The sequence below is a fragment of the Oreochromis niloticus genome, linkage group LG18 (assembly GCF_001858045.2).
Source record: "Oreochromis niloticus isolate F11D_XX linkage group LG18, O_niloticus_UMD_NMBU, whole genome shotgun sequence".
In the NCBI taxonomy this organism is placed as follows: domain Eukaryota; kingdom Metazoa; phylum Chordata; class Actinopteri; order Cichliformes; family Cichlidae; genus Oreochromis; species Oreochromis niloticus.
In genome coordinates, this window is record NC_031982.2 from 26923188 (window position 1) to 26940738 (window position 17551).

General features: G+C 38.8%; 1 protein-coding gene across 1 annotated transcript in view; it reads right to left on the minus strand.

The window, feature by feature from the left end:
• atp1a2a (ATPase Na+/K+ transporting subunit alpha 2a) overlaps positions 1 to 17551 on the minus strand; it is a 50890-nt gene that overhangs the window by 6285 nt on the left and 27054 nt on the right. Inside the window, exons 13-23 of the mRNA XM_003447457.5 lie at positions 17107 to 17216; positions 15883 to 16058; positions 12452 to 12588; positions 10584 to 10734; positions 9689 to 9857; positions 8640 to 8794; positions 4887 to 5010; positions 2156 to 2301; positions 1924 to 2054; positions 1559 to 1660; positions 1259 to 1350 (exon numbers count right to left, since the gene is read on the minus strand). Coding sequence (XP_003447505.1) covers positions 1259 to 1350; positions 1559 to 1660; positions 1924 to 2054; positions 2156 to 2301; positions 4887 to 5010; positions 8640 to 8794; positions 9689 to 9857; positions 10584 to 10734; positions 12452 to 12588; positions 15883 to 16058; positions 17107 to 17216 — 1493 coding nt within the window. The remainder of the gene's footprint in view (positions 1 to 1258; positions 1351 to 1558; positions 1661 to 1923; positions 2055 to 2155; positions 2302 to 4886; positions 5011 to 8639; positions 8795 to 9688; positions 9858 to 10583; positions 10735 to 12451; positions 12589 to 15882; positions 16059 to 17106; positions 17217 to 17551) is intronic.

Here is a 17551-nt window from a genome sequence, read left to right on the forward strand (position 1 = left end):
AATTTCTTTTCAAGTGTGCTAAGGTAATTAGAAAAGTCTTTTTTTCTATGATGAATGATCAATTAACTTTTTAACCTGAGAAACCTTAGATATCACAATGGAGCACAGAAGTAATCATTGATGAAAATGGGTTTTTCAATGGGCTGTTTCATTTCTAAAATGGATATTTCAAAACAGAGACATTAAGTGAACCCAAAATTCTAAGCAGTAATGCATGATCTTAATCCTTCCTGGATCAGCTTTGACTGAAAACTTGGCCCGAGTATCAGATCACATTAGATTTCAATGACAGAGCAAACTGCCAGAGAGTGCTGCATTTACTTGCTATTTTGTGAGAAATCAAACCTGGAAGACAATAATCAGTGAAGTGTTGCAGAGGCTGCATTTTTGAAAGCTGCAGAATTGTTCAGCATTGACTGGTTTGCATTCTGCTGGGTGGCTGATAGATTTCAGCTGCTTTACTAAATGCTGGGAATGAAGGGCCGTTTGTGGAAAAAGCACAGCTTCTGAATGATGTTTGACAATACGTGTAAAAATAACAATAATATTCAAATCCGTCTGGAAAACTTGGTGAACTACAAAATTTACATAAAGTCATATAAAATGTGAGAGCCCAAAAAGACGGCTGCTTCCAGTGTTGAAAGATATTGCTCTCAAACCCATGAATCACAGGAGCAACCAGATGAACCAGAAGAACCTCAGTGATGGAGTGTGAAGCCTGCATTTGCAAGTGTTAGAAGTTGTCAGAAATAAACTATGCTTTTAATATTACACCAAAATTAAAGCTTACTTCCTCTGCTGTAAATACACTACACTCAACACTGTTGGCTACCTGTACTTTCATTTTTAATCTCAGTCCACACCACTTCAAGGTGCTTTTATATATATAAAAACTTTGTGCTTGTTTGGAATGACATTGAACTCAATCTTCTTCTGCGTGTCACCATCTGTCAAATGCTTGCTGGGATGCTTTAGGTGAGATCAACAGAGCAGAGCTGTGGCAACACTGTCAATCAATGTGTCCTTAAAGGACTGGACAGTCTTCTCTTTTATGGTGTTTATTTTTACAAGGACGGAAGGCTGAGCGAGTTACACAAGGTAGAAGGAAAGCTTTTAAAAGTTTGGCACATGTGGTGGTTGAGATAGGGGTATCAACAACTATACCGCACCATCACTTGATTATTATTCTAGCTTATTAAGAAGATAAATAAGCTTAAAAAAATCTTTTAATCATGGTTCTCTCTTAATAACTGCTTACCTCCTGGTTGCCTCCGCAGAATAAATTTACGGACCTCATCGTAAATGAAGATGAGAAGACTGTACGGTATGCCACAGAACCACCAAAGGATCCTGAGGGGGGAAAAGGAAGATGACTCACAGGCAGAGTGCAAATTGTTAAATTCATTGCAGCCATTTTTGAATATTAAGGATAACAACATGGTGTTTAAGAAGATCACAGACTACATTTAAAGTCCAGAGTGACAGGCTAATGGCAGCCTATTAGGTCTTTAAGAGGTTATTTTTCAGTTCAGTGGAGATATGCATATGCAGAGCATACTTCAGGGGGTACATGCGCAAGGCAACGTCCATTCCAGGGCAGTAGGAGAGGAAGGCAGCCAGAGCTGTTTCAACAAACAGGCCAAAGATCAAAATCCTGTTCCTGTTAGGCAGAAAAAAGGCGCACATCAGAGAAAAGAAAAGGTTTATACAGGTTTATAAAGTACAGAACATTAAAATAGCAGTGACGATATGATCCCAGTATTAGCAACCTCAAATAAAAGAGCCAAAATCATTTTTCATTTTGAAGAATAAAAGTACCTTTCTGACTACCCTCATTTATGCATCTACATGCTTCAGTTCCTCCTTCCATCAGCACTCTTTTCCTTTCTTCCACCTCCCTTACTTCACACCCCACTCACTTACTTCATCCCCTGCTGAAAGAGGGAGTTCCTCCTTGTCTTGCAGATGATGAGATCAGCCCACTGGACAACCACAATGCTGGTGAAGAAGGCTGTGTGGCAGGTAAATTCCACAATCTTCCTCTGTTCATAGGTCTGCCAGGATGAAACACACATTGTATTACTCATGCGTGAGAGTGGAAACATTCATTTATTCATTCAGGTCATGTCGGCGAGTGTCAGTCCCCATTCCTTACCCACTGCTGCCCAAAGCTGTCCTCCAAGTCATTGACTTCACGGTCATCCCAGTCGATGCGGATGCCTACTAGGTTTCTTGGGAGGAAGCCGTTTTCAGCCAATATCACAAAGTAGGTGAAAAAACCAGCCAAAGCTTGGATCATACCTGGATTACAAATGTGAAAGCCCATTCATAAGACAGCAATGCAAAAACTCATTTAGAGGATCTAAAAATAATGTAACATTTTATAGCTGTTACATTTCAAAGGTTCATAAGGTCCATCAATGGTTTTGTGACTTTGTAACTTTTCTAATAAGTGGTATTATACTGTGGTGAAAATTAAAAGTTTCAGTTATTTCAGAGAGGAAAGCGATATTGATTTATCACTGTCCCATTTAAAACACAGTAAATATTCTGTCAGTGTTAATTAGTTAATGCAAACATAATTTTCCAAATAGATTTGTGGTGAGAAGTTTATACATGGCTTGGATTTTGTGGTAGCTTGTTTTTAATGATTTATTTAAAGCTAGGGGCAGCACAGTGGCATGGTGGTTAGCACTGCTGCACACAGTGCTAACCACCATGCCAGACTGGTGGTTCAATTGGTGGTTGGTGGTTCAATTCCACCACCAGTCTGGTTTGCATGTTTTCCCCGGCTTCCTCCCACAGTCCAGAGACATGCAGTTAGTGGGGATAGGTTAACTGGAAACTCTACATTGCCCATAGGTGTGAATGTCAGTGTGAATGGTTGTCTGTGTCAATGTTTTTTTTTTTTCTCCCTGTGACAGACTGGCGACCTGTCCAGGGTGTACCCTGCCTCTTGCCCTAAGATAGCTGGGATAGGCTCCAGCCCCCTGAGACCCTGAAAAAGGATAAGTGAGAGAGAATGGATGGATATAAATATATAAACACACACACAGGATCAGGGATGTACATACCCTAACTAACTGATTAAATGTCTCTTAGGTTGTGGCACCACAACTAGATGCATTTAGTAACCATCAATAAGGTTTTGGCATGATTCTAGCTGAATATTAAACCAATCTAAGGGAGAGAAGATTCATTTAAATTGGTTGGTAAGCCTGTTTACTTGTGTGGATTAGAGAAAAATCCAAAATAAACTTGTGCACTAATTTTTGTTTTTTAAAGTCATTAAACATGTACAATAATTCCACCCCAGAAAAAGAAAAAAGAAAAAATAGTTAAAAGCCCACATTTAAAGCAACATCCATGCCAGTGATGAGTGTATTTGAACTTGTGACCACAAAAGTATGTGTTGGTTGTGTAGAGTTTCATCTGGCTACTTATTTTGTGTGTTTAATTTATCTTCTGTACCTGTCTTGAAGCACTCGTAGTTAATCTATGATTTTGTTAATTAAACACTAATATAGTTCCTATTATTTCTTATTATTAATACTGAAACACCTATTCATTTCCAGCAAATGTTGTAGGAAAGTGCAATCCTGTAAAGCAAACTGATGTGGCATTTTAAGATGACAAATGCAAAGTCTACCTACACCATCAGCAAATACATTTTGAACATGCATAGCAACTGTATAACTTGTGTGCCATAACAATTTTTCACACGTATTTTTGAATTAACAAGCAGGACAAGGGATTAAACTAAAACCTGGACAATATATACTGACTTATATCCCTACAAAGTGTATGTTTTAAGTCTATAGTAGCCCAATCCATTAGTGTTTGTCAGGGAAAAAAGCAGCATAGATTAATGTATTTTCATCCCTCTTTCCTCTGTGACATTATTTTTTAAAGGTAAATAGCTCCAGACAGCTGAGTACAGCCATAATAGGTGTTAGTGACTTTTAATTTGATGTTGGCAAATTCATTTTGTCAGAGTAGGCGTAACATTTTCAGCAGGATGGACATCTTACTGCAGAGTATGAAGGCTTCACTTATACCAAACCTTCAAAATGACTGATTATGGATTAAGACAATGGTTATTAATTACTGTGTTGATGAAATTGTTACATTAAAACTCTTTGTCAGTGTTTATGTTTAAGGTTTTTATGACATCATCTCAGTGACAAGAAGCTGGTTGCACCCATTTTAACTTTTTTCTCACTGGCGGTGGTTTGTGCTGCTGTTGCATTCACCAAGTGTCACTCAGGATCACATCATCAGTAGGTTTTTCAGGACTTGTGGCTGTGATGTCACAGCAGTGGTTTGTAAATGTGATTTGTTGTGCCCTGCAAACATTTTGCCCCAGCAGTGTTTATCTTGCACACATTATGGGAGTTCATGAGTTACCGGCTGTTTAGAGCATGTTCAATTTTAAGATTGCATGTCATCCAGTGAGGCCCTGTCATAGTTTGACCTATTTAACAGCCTATAAAATGAGGCCAGTCTTTGATTTTTCGCTATTCCCAAACCATGTAAAACCAAAGATGAAAAAGCATGGATTGAAGTGAGGCTCCAACGGCTGGAACACGACCAAGATTAAGCAGAAAAAAAAAAGTTGCACTCTCTACTCTCAATTTGCTCGAAATGTCACAACAATTAGAGGAAAATTGTGGGACTATCTGCTCACCTCTGGATCTATTTTCCTTTACTGTATGTGCCTACACATTTACAAAGCCAGTTAGAAATGTCAAAATTTCCTTTAAATGTCAATATTTTATGTTTATATGCCTTTGATGTTTATTATCGCTGAAACTTCACAAGAAGAGGCCTGTCACAGTGAATCAGGTTTACGAGCTGCAGTGCTGAAAGATTACGAGAGGCCAAACCTATTTGTCCGTATGCCATGCTGATGAGGCGTTCGTTGACCAGCTTGTCTGTTTTGGGGTTTCTTGGTTGTCTTTTCATAATGTCGCTCTCTGCTGTCTCATAGGCCAGGGAGATAGCTGGAACCTGGAGGGTATGGGAGGAACAGAACAGAACGACCTCGGTTTCAGCTCCCTGTACGATGAATGTGCAGGAATTTGTCTTTGTGGCATCTGTACAAAGGCATGATGACAATGCCAGACACAGGGAAGACTAGACTGTTAATATAATCACTCAATCACTGAGTAGAGGGAGAAAAGGGAGAGAAACGACAGGGAGGGAGGGAAAAAAAGAAGTAACGACAGTGATAGAGAGGGAGGGGGGGAGAAGAGACAAGAGGAGAGAGACGGATAGTGAATTTCAAGACATTCATAAAATAGCAGGCTAGAAAGGTCCCTGTAATAAAGATCGTATATTGGCTGGTTTTACCAGGTAAGCAACAGAGCAATATGTGTGACTTAGGGCAGGAATCTTTGGGTCTTAGGAGGGCTTTGAGGTGTGGACTTGGCACTGTGTGAAACTGAGCGCATGCTCTGTGGTGTACAAATCCACTTTGTTTTGGTGTTACACTCCCTTGACCCACTGCAGCAGTGAAGAAAGAAGAGGATAGAGGATGAGAGAGGGATGTGTAGACAGGGTTTGGTTTTTTTTTGCACCTTTGAAAGTACATGTGTAAAAACTAAGTCTCAGTGTTGAAGCATTCTTAAGTGTGCTACATCTTGCTTTGATAAGCATCCATTTCTGCATGGTAGTTCTTGCTAAAAATAATCCTAGCAGACTCCAAGTGCTGATTGTCACTCCTAAATCTCAGCAGAGCCCTCCAGCCTGTAGCTTGGAGTGGAACGTCGCTGTTAACAAGCTGTTAACAGCTTTGCCACCATTGGAAATTTGTACATTTCTGCACTTTTGTACTGTACAATAAACACTTCTCGAGTACTTTTTTTTTGGCTAGTCCTACTCTTCAAAGCTCACATCCAGCTGTTTGCTCAACCAGCAGTTACTGGATACATGAAGACATGTTACTTTGAAGGGAAGGGTTTTTATATGCAAAACAGGTGAACATATTTGTGTGTTAAAAAAAAACAAACTTCAGTCATGTCATCTTTAAAGAGAAATTCAACCAATAAAGAATGCAGTATGTCTGTGATCTGAGACAGCTGAGTAAATATTTGTCAACAGGAATAAATCTGTTCTGCTGCTAGGAAACCAAAGAAGTTCAATTTTGATGTCACCCAAGTAAAATAAGTCTGAACTGCTTTATTAACAATGTTAGCAAGCAGTTCCTCTTTATTTTTAACCTGTGGGGGGAAAAATGTTTCTTGGCAGTGGGAGACTATTTCTAATGTATGTTCCTGATTACGTGAGAAACATTGTATAACAGCCAGTTTCGGGTGCACGCTAATGGCTCCTGGGTGAGAGCAGGAAAAATTAAAGTTAAAATAATGGACACAACTGAACAAGTCTTTCTGAATATATTCATTGTGTGATTCTTTTTTGTTGTAATGATGGATTACGCCCCTCAGGCAAGCAGTGTGCCAGCAACCCTCTTTTTTTTCTTTTTTTTGCTGCTAGAAATACAAAGGAGAGACTGGCATCTGGAAATACTAGAGCTGTGAAATGTAAATCTGTATGCAAGTGTCACTCGGTCTTTGTTCTACATGAACAAATGGACGTCGACGGTGAGGCAAAAGTGAATTTCTTCCCCCCCAACTGAAAGAGCAAATGAAACCAAACATTTTTCTTTTTACCTTCAGGCATTCATATTTGACACCAGTATTAGTGCCATTTTCGTTAATGTCACCTTTAGCTTGCCGGTAGCTATGCAGCATGCTAATAATTAGCACCTTCTCTTGAAGACAAATCATTAAAATTAGCCCACATTTAGCAGGTGAAAGCTCACAACTCAATAAATAAAGATTTATCTAAAATATTATGCTGCGTTATGAGTTCTAAAGGTTCTATGCAGAAATGGTAAAAGTTGAACAAACAGCAGTATTTCAAACACAAAAATAGGTATATAACATGTAAGACTTGACAATTTAAGTATGTTTTGCAATTGTTGTATATATATTTAAAAAACAAAAAAACAAAAAACGAGTCTTGCATTAAAGGTGCCATTCTACTTGGGGATCAAGAACAAGTATTGGGGTAAAAGTCCTGAAACTGAAATTGTTTTGGAGCTCTCATGAGTCACATATTGGTCTGAGCACTGAATCCTACTACAATACTACTAAAGAATTTGATTGCATTGATTGATTGATCATCAACAATGTAAAAAAGACAAACAAATGAGGATTATGTTACAGCTATGGCAGGGGAATTGTAGGATTGCTTTATTTATGTCGCTCAATGCAGGGACACTAATAGTATGTAGCCAAAGATTTCTGGTGAAATACACAGTTTAACCATTTTTCATTGTGAGCACATTTTGTATTGGTGTAAACAGCATGTGTACATGTGGGATGAATAATGTGTGTGATAAATAGCTTTGGTTAGGTGTAATATGTAAAGATGTGCTAATTAGCTTTGTGCTTATGCTAGTTAGCATAGACGGTGTAGAAGATGGACATAGCTTCCAGGGTTGTAAAAAGACTTTCTCTTATATTAGTCTTTTGGGAAAGTAGCTATGACCTCAGAAAATACTACGCTGATGTGTTTATGGGCTAAGTCACTAGTTTCAGGTCAAATCGAGTAATACAATATATTTATTTTAACCGTGGTTATCATTACTGTCAGAAGAGGATTATATAAGACATATTCATTGGCTAATGACTTGTGATTGACAATGTGTTAGCCAATGAGCATGTGACTGAGAGCTTGTCAGTCATGAACCGCTGCATGTATAGAACTCTTTGTCAGATCTACAACTCACTTGCAAAGCAGCAGTAATACTCTGTTACAGCTGTTGAAACCACAACCATATAGTCATTTCTGTTTTAGTTCTTGTAAGGCTGCCTAAAGTCCTCATAAAGGGAGCATGTGCAGCTGGTGCATTGTAAGATGAAATGGCAACAGCAAAAATGGTCAACTCAAGGCTGATGATTCAATCAATAACTGATCATGCCTGAAAAAGGGCAAAAAATCAGTGAAACTGTTGCTTATAAGAAATAACGCACCAAGTCTTATGACTGGCTTTAGGCACTAGATTTTCATCTGTGACTCAGAAAATTCACACTCACATTATCTTTGGGCTGATGCAATAAGATTATGAATTTGTCATGAAGTCACTCACTTGCAGCTGCTTAGCATAGTTAACTGGAGAGGAAGGAGAAATATTTGATTGAGTCCAAATGAGTGATGTTAATCCTAAAGCAGTTAAGTTGAGAAAAGACACAGACAAATATACTGATGAGATAAAGCTTCAGGTTAAACGAAGCCATGAAGCTGGAAAGATTTACTTTTATAAAGTATTTGTGCTGTCAAGAGTCCAAATACACTTCAGATAAACACTGCGCTCTATTTAAGAAGTAGCATTACATAATCAAAATTGAAAATTAAATCTCTGAAGTCTTTAAAATAACATTTTTAAACTATAAATTGTTCTAAAGGCATCTAAGAATAAAAACAGCTGTAATGTAAACGTCTTAACTAATGTTAAGACTGTGCGGTGATGCTTGGAAAATTTTGCTTGGCTTCTGGCTCAAAAAAGTTGGTCAAGGAAACTATTTGAGGTATTATTGCAAAGAGATACTTCAGTTTGTTTCCTCAGTGCTCACCATGTCTGTGCCCAGGTCAATGCAGAGGATGGTGACCGTTCCCAGAGGAAGAGGAACACTCGCAATGATGAAGAGGAGGAAAGGCGAGATCTCTGGGATGTTGCTGGTTAATGTGTACGCAATGGACTTCTTTAAGTTGTCAAAGATGAGACGACCTGCAGCGATGGAAAAGACAAGAATAGATAGATACATATTCATATATTAATATTACTGTGCATATGCATTTGGGTGAAATTATATACTGTTATAGCTTGAACATTGTCTTTTAAAGTGGGTCAGGGTCGAGTGAATTTTCTTACTTAAATGAAGGTCACTCTGACCCCTTCATCAGCATATCCACAATACAAACGGATTTTTTAAAATCTAAGACCATATTAAACACCCATAGCTAAATTAAATATCAGTCTCTCAAAGCAAATCTAAGGTTAAATCTCAAGTCAAATCCTTGAGAGCAAAGGCATGTCAAATTACAAGTATTCCTGAGAAAATTGTAGGTCAAAATCCGTCCTTCGGGTCGCCGAATGTTCTTTATTAATACATCACATTTGAACATTTACATTTCCATTAAACTCATTTTTTTCCTAATCTTAACTCAAACTTCTCAGAGTCCTTTCACCGCGACACCTACATAGTGCTGAGTAAAGTCTTTTAAAATTATTCTAGTTAATTTTATCTGTTTGAAAATTTTATTGTGTATAGGGCAACGTTAAAAAAATGCTAAATTAGCTGAGAGTTAATTTTCTGACTGAGGCCTGACTGTAGTCGTACCCTCATGTCTACACTGCAGCACACACTCTGTGAAATCAACCAGACTTCTGCTCATATAAACTGCTATTCATTCAAAATAGAAAATCTCTGGTCTCTAGTGCTAAATGACAAAAGAGCTTTCTGGGAGCTTTCTTTTTTTTTTTTTTCAAATTCTTGATCCCTTTATTTCACTGACTCACTTTTTTTCCCAATGTTTTCTTTCCCTCTTTGTTTCCTCCTCTATAATTTTCTCCTTTTATGCCTCCATTCTGACACCCGGCCTGCCTTTCCCCCACACTCACCCTCCTCCACTCCGGTGACGATGGAGGCAAAGTTGTCGTCCAGCAGGATCATATCAGCCGCCTGCTTGGACACATCAGAACCGGCGATCCCCATGGCAACGCCGATGTCGGCTTTCTTCAGCGCCGGAGAGTCGTTTACTCCATCGCCTGTCACAGCCACGATCGCCCCCTGTACCCACAAGGACCGGCGAACAAAAAGTGTCAAGAGGAGAAAGATAAGTACCGTGATTTAAAGCCTTTCTCCCCCCTCCGCCCCTTCTGTCTTAATAATGTCTTTTCAAAGCAGCTCTGGGGAGATTAAATGAAAAATGGAATTGAGTTGCAGTCATTCAGTCACGAGGAGTGAGAGGGAGTGAGCCAGGGTGAATTGTAGCATGACCTCAATATATGGGGATGTGAATGAGTGCACGCACACATAATTTTAAAGTTTTGTACATGAAAGCTCAGCATTTAATTTAAGGCACATATAGGGTTTAATACGAGTTTAACATAGAGTTAATCACATGCTTAAACACACAAACAGGCCTCCATAGCAGGCGCACACACTTAAATGAGCGTGAGGACAAAAGCCAGCATTCATTCATTCAACCACCTGCACTAAAAAACAGCTCAAGTACACAAACACACATACAGACAATTGTATTCAGTATTAAATGGCAGGAAGACACACACACACATGCACACGCCTGTATAGAACCATACCTCCACACTTAAACATAAACAGGCACATTCAAGCATTCATTCAGTCTTTATCACAAACACCCAAATGCCTGCATTCATCTATATAAACGGCACACATTGCAATTCAGCTTTAAGCTCTCAAAAAGACCCAATCACACATTCACACACACACTCTGTCTCTCACTCACACAGACACACATGTGTGACCCTTGACCTGTCTCTGGCAGCCTTCAACAATGATGAGCTTCTGCTGTGGAGAGGTTCGGGCGAACACTATCTCAGTGTGGTTCCTCAGCAGGTCGTCCAGGTACTCAGAGCTCATCTCCTTTAGGTCAGAGCCATGCACCACACACGCCTTGGCATCCCTGGGAAACACACAAGCAGGTACAATTATGCAGAGGGTGGTAATGACATTTCCCTCAAGTTTGTCATTGTCAGGCAACCACACAAATGCAGCAGCGGGAAACATACATTTCCATGCTCTGTGTCTTAAAAGAACAGTTTGACATTTGGGAAATATGTCTGAAAGTAAGAAAATTAGCCAAGCAGCAAATCCATTAATGCATTATATTTCCTTTGTCTAAATTACACAAAAATAAAAGTCTAATGATGAATATTTGCTGTTTTGTATTATACAGAAAATAAATTATTGGGGAAGTAATTCAGCCTCCTGGAGTATCGAAGTACATGCTTATGTTTTTCTGTCATCAGGATTTTCTGTACTATATTATTATTTCAAAACCCATCTACTAGACTGCTGATTATCATATGGTGGGAAATGGCTGCAATTTCTTGGGGTGTTTCCTGTGTAGTGACTGGATATCCCGGTCAAGATTTCTGTTTCTGTCCAGAGCACATTGTTTATGAATGCAGATGAATGAAATAATAATAATAATAATAATCATAATAATAATAATGATAATATTTGCATGTATTTGTGTATGCTGGAAAACCGTGTGGTTGATTATGTGTCTGTATGTTTTAACATGTATACTTATCTTCACTGTGTGACTTTTATTCAAACTGTGAAGCACTTTGTAGCTGTGTTTTGAAAATTGCTATACAAATAAAGCTATTATTATTATTAGTAGTGGTAGTAGTATTATTAGTATTATTATTATTATTATTAGTGCTCTACATATTACACAGACTATTTGATTGATTGTAACAGAAGTCTACTTAAACAACTGGACTGAAGAACCTGGAATAGAAACAAAACTGTGAAGACTATAAAGGGATCCAGAGAGTTTCTGTTATCAAGAATCTTGTCCCTAGTTATTTCTGTCTACTTTGTACATCCTTCAGACAATTCAGTTAAATTTATTTCAATTCAATTTATATAGCACCAAATCACAACAGCAGTCGTCTCAAGGTGTTTAATATTGTAAAGTAAAGACCCTACAATAATGGAGAGAAAACCCCAACAGTCAGAGGATCCATTATGAGTAAGCACTTGAGGACAGCGGGAAGGAAAATCTCCCTTTTAACAGGAAGAAACCTCTGGCAGAACCAGGACAACCATCGGCTGTGACTGGCTGGGGGTGAGGACAAATGTCACACTGTGGAAGAGAGCCAGAGATGAATAATAACTAAGGAGTAGAGTGGTGTATAAACACATAAAGGATGGAAAAAAGGTGAGTGAAGAAGAAATGCTCAGTACATGATGGGAATCCCCCAGCAGTGTGCATCTAATCCAGCCCTAAATATAAGCTTTATCTAAATTTTTAAGCATAATCTTAGAAGTAGAGAGGCTGTCTGACTGAGCTCCATTAAAGAGGCTTTCTTTTAACCTTAGTGACCTTCAGAGGTCCTAGTAGACAGATTTTATTACCTTCAGACACATGTAACAAAGTTGTTTCTTCTGATTCTGATCTTTATACTACGCTTTTGAATGGAAAGATATGCGACCGCTATCCTTTTTTTAAAAATTTAAATCAACTGCTTCCACTTTACATGCACAACACATCCAGAAGACACAACATGGTTCACAAACTGAAACACTCTCACAGTCACACAGACACTTACTATTAGATGTTCAAGCACACAGTCAGAACCTCCCTTTATACACACACACACACACACCTGGGGTTAACTTGGCTCAGAGGGATGTTTAGTCTCTCAGCGATGTCCTCAACCGTTTCGTTGCCCTCAGAGATGATTCCTACACCCTTAGCAATGGCCTTGGCTGTGATTGGGTGGTCCCCGGTAACCATGATCACCTGACCATGGACAGAAGGTCCCCATAAGTCACATGAAGCCTGACTGTATCTCATAAGTATGCCATGTATTAGAGCATTCCTAAGCTACAGTTTAGTATAGGCTCTGCAGGCACATAACTCATCCAGATGTGTTGTGTAGTTAAACTGGGAGGGAGTGGGGTTATTAGGGGTTAAAAGTCCAAATCGTACAGTAAATTCATTAAATCTTAAATGTGATGCTTTCTTATAGGCAAAACAGGATGATTTTACAAATAATCCATCAAAATCTTTGTCTCTGGGCAAAAGCAACTACAGAAGCAACTACTGAAATGCTAGTATCCCCAAAAAACCTATTCATCCACTTTCGCCAATCCCCAGCACACCTGCAGAAGGTAACAATTCTTATGCCGGTTTTAGGCACCGTATTTTCGTCTATTGTTTAGTTCGAGTATCATCCAATCCTTTGTAATCTTCCAATAAAAAGTAACTGACAGATGCAGACTTTGCTAAGAAGCCCACTTTTCATTTCATCACAGAAGTGACAAAAGAACATACTGGATAATGGAGATTATTTTCTATTCTTTCAAAGTCACCCAGTGGAAAATAATCAGTTCCCTGATGAGAAGCTGTTGAAAAGGAAAGTTATAAAACTAATAAAAAGAGGGGAAGTATATATAAGTATACATTTAACTTGGATATATATAGACCACTATAAAGGAAATCTGGCAAATATTAGGATCTATAACCATATGTACTGTTCATATAGTACATTTTCAGCAGCACATATACAGGCTGCATGAAGGTACATTAAACATCACACATCATGTGATTATACAGCATAATGAGAATTTAACATCCAGCTAAAGGTATTTAAAGAAACAGGTCCAAAATTTGTTAGACAAAAACACAGTTTTTGTAGTTTTACCTCTGTAAACCACCAAAGTGGATTTCAAATCAAATAATCAAGAAGTGATTAAAGTGCAGACTTTCAACTTTAACTCAAGGGGTTTGACCAAAAGTGTTACATTAACTGTTTATGAAATACAGTCATTTTTATACACAGTACCCCAATTTCAGAGGCACTTCACGATCTTGATTGTTTGATTTAAAATCCACTGTGGTGTTGTACAGAGGCAAAACCTTCTGTCTTTGTCCAACAAATCACCCAACTGTACAGCTACAAAAATTATATTTCCCTGGATCATTTTAAAGTTACTATATTTTTGATTATTTATTTGTAGAAATTGTTTAGAAATGGGATCATTTCCCGTATGTTTAAACTATTTTGATAAAGACCAAAAGTGAAAATCTTACACTGCAATCCATAATGTAAACTTTAACTAGATTTATATGTTTTAGAGCCACTAAAACAGAGATATAGCTTAATACATGTCCTAATGCCTCAGTCAAAAGAAAGCTTATATATTCAACTAAAACTGTCATAAAACTTGGAGTTTTAAAGAAGGGCCACCTCCACGGGACAAGACTCAGCTGTCCATCTGCATCTAAAGGACAAAGGTCACTCTTTCGAGGATGCCAATGTTCACATTTTGGACAGAGAAGACAGATGGTTTGAAAGAGGAGTGAAAGAAGCCGTCTATGTCCACTGTGAACGACCATCTTAGAACAGAGGTGGTGGTTTACGACACCAACTGTCTGCCATCTATAATCCAGTTCTGAGATCCCTTCCCAAGAATCTTAACACCCACTCACATCCTGGGCCATCTGACCTCAGGAAATCACATGATAGGGTGGGGCTAGGTTTCACAATGAGCTCACCCGAAACCTTGGTTGATTGTGACCTACACCTGTTTTCACACCTTGGCTCCTGTGATTAGGTAGAGGATCATTAGGGGATCCATTGTCCCTCTTGGGGGGGACACTCCCACAGAGCTTAAATCTGGGACTCTCCACCATTTGACCCTAGAACTGAAGAAGCTTCTCGGATGAGAGGTGAAACGTCTTCAAGCAACTTAAAGAAGTCCAGACGCTTTTCTTTCCAAGCTCCTTAGACTATGATGACCTGGATGACTGAGAACCTTCACAGACATTTGAGTTTTAAACTTTTTATCAGATATGTTTTTTAACACAAACTTTCCAGCTGTTTTCTACAAAAATAAATATAGCAGCATTTTCAGTCACTTCTGCCTCTAGTTCACTTTTAAGCCAATTACAGAGTGTCTTTCAAAAAGAAGCGTGATAACTACTGTACCTGAAATTAAACATGCAAAATCCTCTTCCCATATTTGTAGTTGTTCCCCTGAGTTAGAATGCCTCATTCTCCTCATTATCCATTTTTATCTCTGCTGGAAGTTGTTTAACCTTCCTGCGGCCTGGCTTATTACTTTTCTGACGAAAAAAAAAGAAATCTGCTCTGTGTATTTGGAGTCGATTAACATATAATGACAATTTGCAGTAAATCACTGAATCTGCATTTAGCTAAATGGATTCTTTTTACAAATTGCTATCAGAATATATTCCGCTCATTCTTTATCACCTTCCATGCTTTTTATTTTAACGCCAACAATTCAATTTGCCAATTATTTTGAATTCTTCATCCCAAAACCATAATTTATTCGTAAAACTGTCAGTCACTTCTTACCCGCAGATAGTCACACCTGCAACAGCAGCTCTGTTAAACTACCGAGCAAACTCTAAAACTGTTCGAGTACTTCAGCCAGCCTTCAAAGTGTTTATGCAAAACATGCCATAAGCATTTTCATCTATAGTCATAGTCAAAGGAAGATGGGTTTTTCCATCTGCAGTGATTTATATTTAGCAGCCTGCTGTTCTGTGACCTCTACACAAGCTATGTGGAAAGCATAAAGTGGGGAGATCAGCAGTATGACTGTAGCAGAGAACAGGCATCCCTTACAACACATATGACAATGAATAAGTCATATACAGCATACATGACAGGAGGACCTGGGATGAAGGTGGACTGCAAAGTCGCTTGCAGATGCAGAACATTTCCGACAGCTTACAGCAGCTTAAAATAGCATTCCCGTGTGAGTTTTGCCAGAAGGCTAGCTGAGCCTTCTGGCAAAAAGTCTGATGTCAATGCTAGCCCACACTGACATCAGCTGATCTGTTGGGATTGCGGCTGAGCTTGACTTTGTGCCGTGCCTGAACTAATTTGTCCATTGGTCATGATCTGTCATGGTCCTGAGAAGTGATCAGTTGTCATTTGGACTTCACTGTGTGATTTGAAAAGATATTTGACATGCAAATCCCTTCGTTAAAAAGCTTGATGAATGAAGCCAGGGGGAATGGAGTACCAGGAAGTACTATAAATGAATCTGTGGAAAGAGTTACCTTGATGCCAGCAGAGCGGCATTTACCCACTGCGTCAGGCACAGCGGCACGCGGAGGATCAATCATGGAGATGAGACCCAGGAAGCAGAGCTGCATAGTGGGGAAGTTCGTGTCGTCACAGTCGAAGGTGAATCCTCGAGGGAACTGAGATGAGGATAGATTCAAGTGGCAGAAGCCTGGAAGAGGAGAGAGATCAGTGAGGTGATTGTTCATAACAGACTGAAATGAAATCTCAAAGTACACTGCAGCTACTGAAAAAACAAGAGAGAAACATATTTTTTAACTTTAAAAAGAGGCTTGTTTTTTACCACCCCCAAGAAACGTATAACAATAAACAATACTGATTTTTGATGGTGGACTTTACTGTTACTGTTGCTATTTACAGGTAAGCTCGTTAAGGAAATGTGAGTAAGATTTATATAAGAAATACACCCTCAGAAAATACATCTGGTTGCAGTAATCCTGTACATTTCCATAAGCTTATTCAGATTCAGAAGTCGCAGATTTGCAACACAAATTGAATCGGGCATTTTTATTAATTCATGATACACATCGCTTCCGTCATATATCTCTCTCTCCAATCGCCCAAAGTGAGATACTTAGGATGAAGCACCACACTCAGTCTAAAACGGGAGAAGCACCCGACCCATCATCATCATCACCTAAGGCATAACTGAGACACACTAATTTACACAATTTCAGGAGTTTCACTCTAAAATGGCACCATTCCATATTCCACTGTTGTGACGCCTACTCTAACAAAATGATGATAGCACATAATTATTACCTATGGCACTTTTTAAAAGATGCCAGGTAAGTTTTCTCCTTGGTTGTCAAAATGATGACATTTACAGAGTCAGAATGCCGAACACTTTAGAAACACCGAAAGCTGAACTTCCAGTACTGATTTTTTTTAACCCCAAATGTGCTGAATTTTCACCTGATACTCCTTAAAACGCTGCAAACAAATGTTTCTAATATTTTGTGTAACATTGGTTATAAGTGTTTGCTCTGTGTCAGCTCCAATCCAGGGCAAGAGCCCAAAACTTCTTTTTTTCAAGAAAGTGTTGCAGTGCAAGCATTCTTTACCTTTATGGGGACATTAGGGCAAACTACCCTGTGTACCAAGGCGATTATAAAAAGTAAGTGCTGTGTCCAACTGCTTCTCCTCTCTACCTATTCCCAAGCAGACTGCTTTTATTTGGTGCCACTAGATAAACGTACCAAGCACCCTTTCTCCCAGTCCACCCAGCTCCAGATAGGCACTTTGGAAAGCCTCTCTCCACATTTCATCCATAGGCTCCTCCTGGCCTTGTATCATAATGGTGCTGCATCTGTAAAACAATGAATAATAAATTTAGAACTACGGTGCTTACAATAATCAGTGTGTTTGAATTACATAAGCAGGATGAGCTCCAGCTAAATGGACAATATGATATGTGGTGTCAAAAAGATTTGCGCCTTTAAAAGGATAAGTTGTTTTTTATCAGCCAACAGCAGCTTTACTGTGGCTTTATTCTAAATTCAATATTCATGTCAGCACTGAGTTGGGTTTGTTTTTGCACCACTGTTACATACAAAGTATATGCGCACACTGGAGGAACGCTTAATCTCATAATTAGGCAGAGATGTGGACAGCAGGAAGTTAATCATAATCCAAACTTTGACA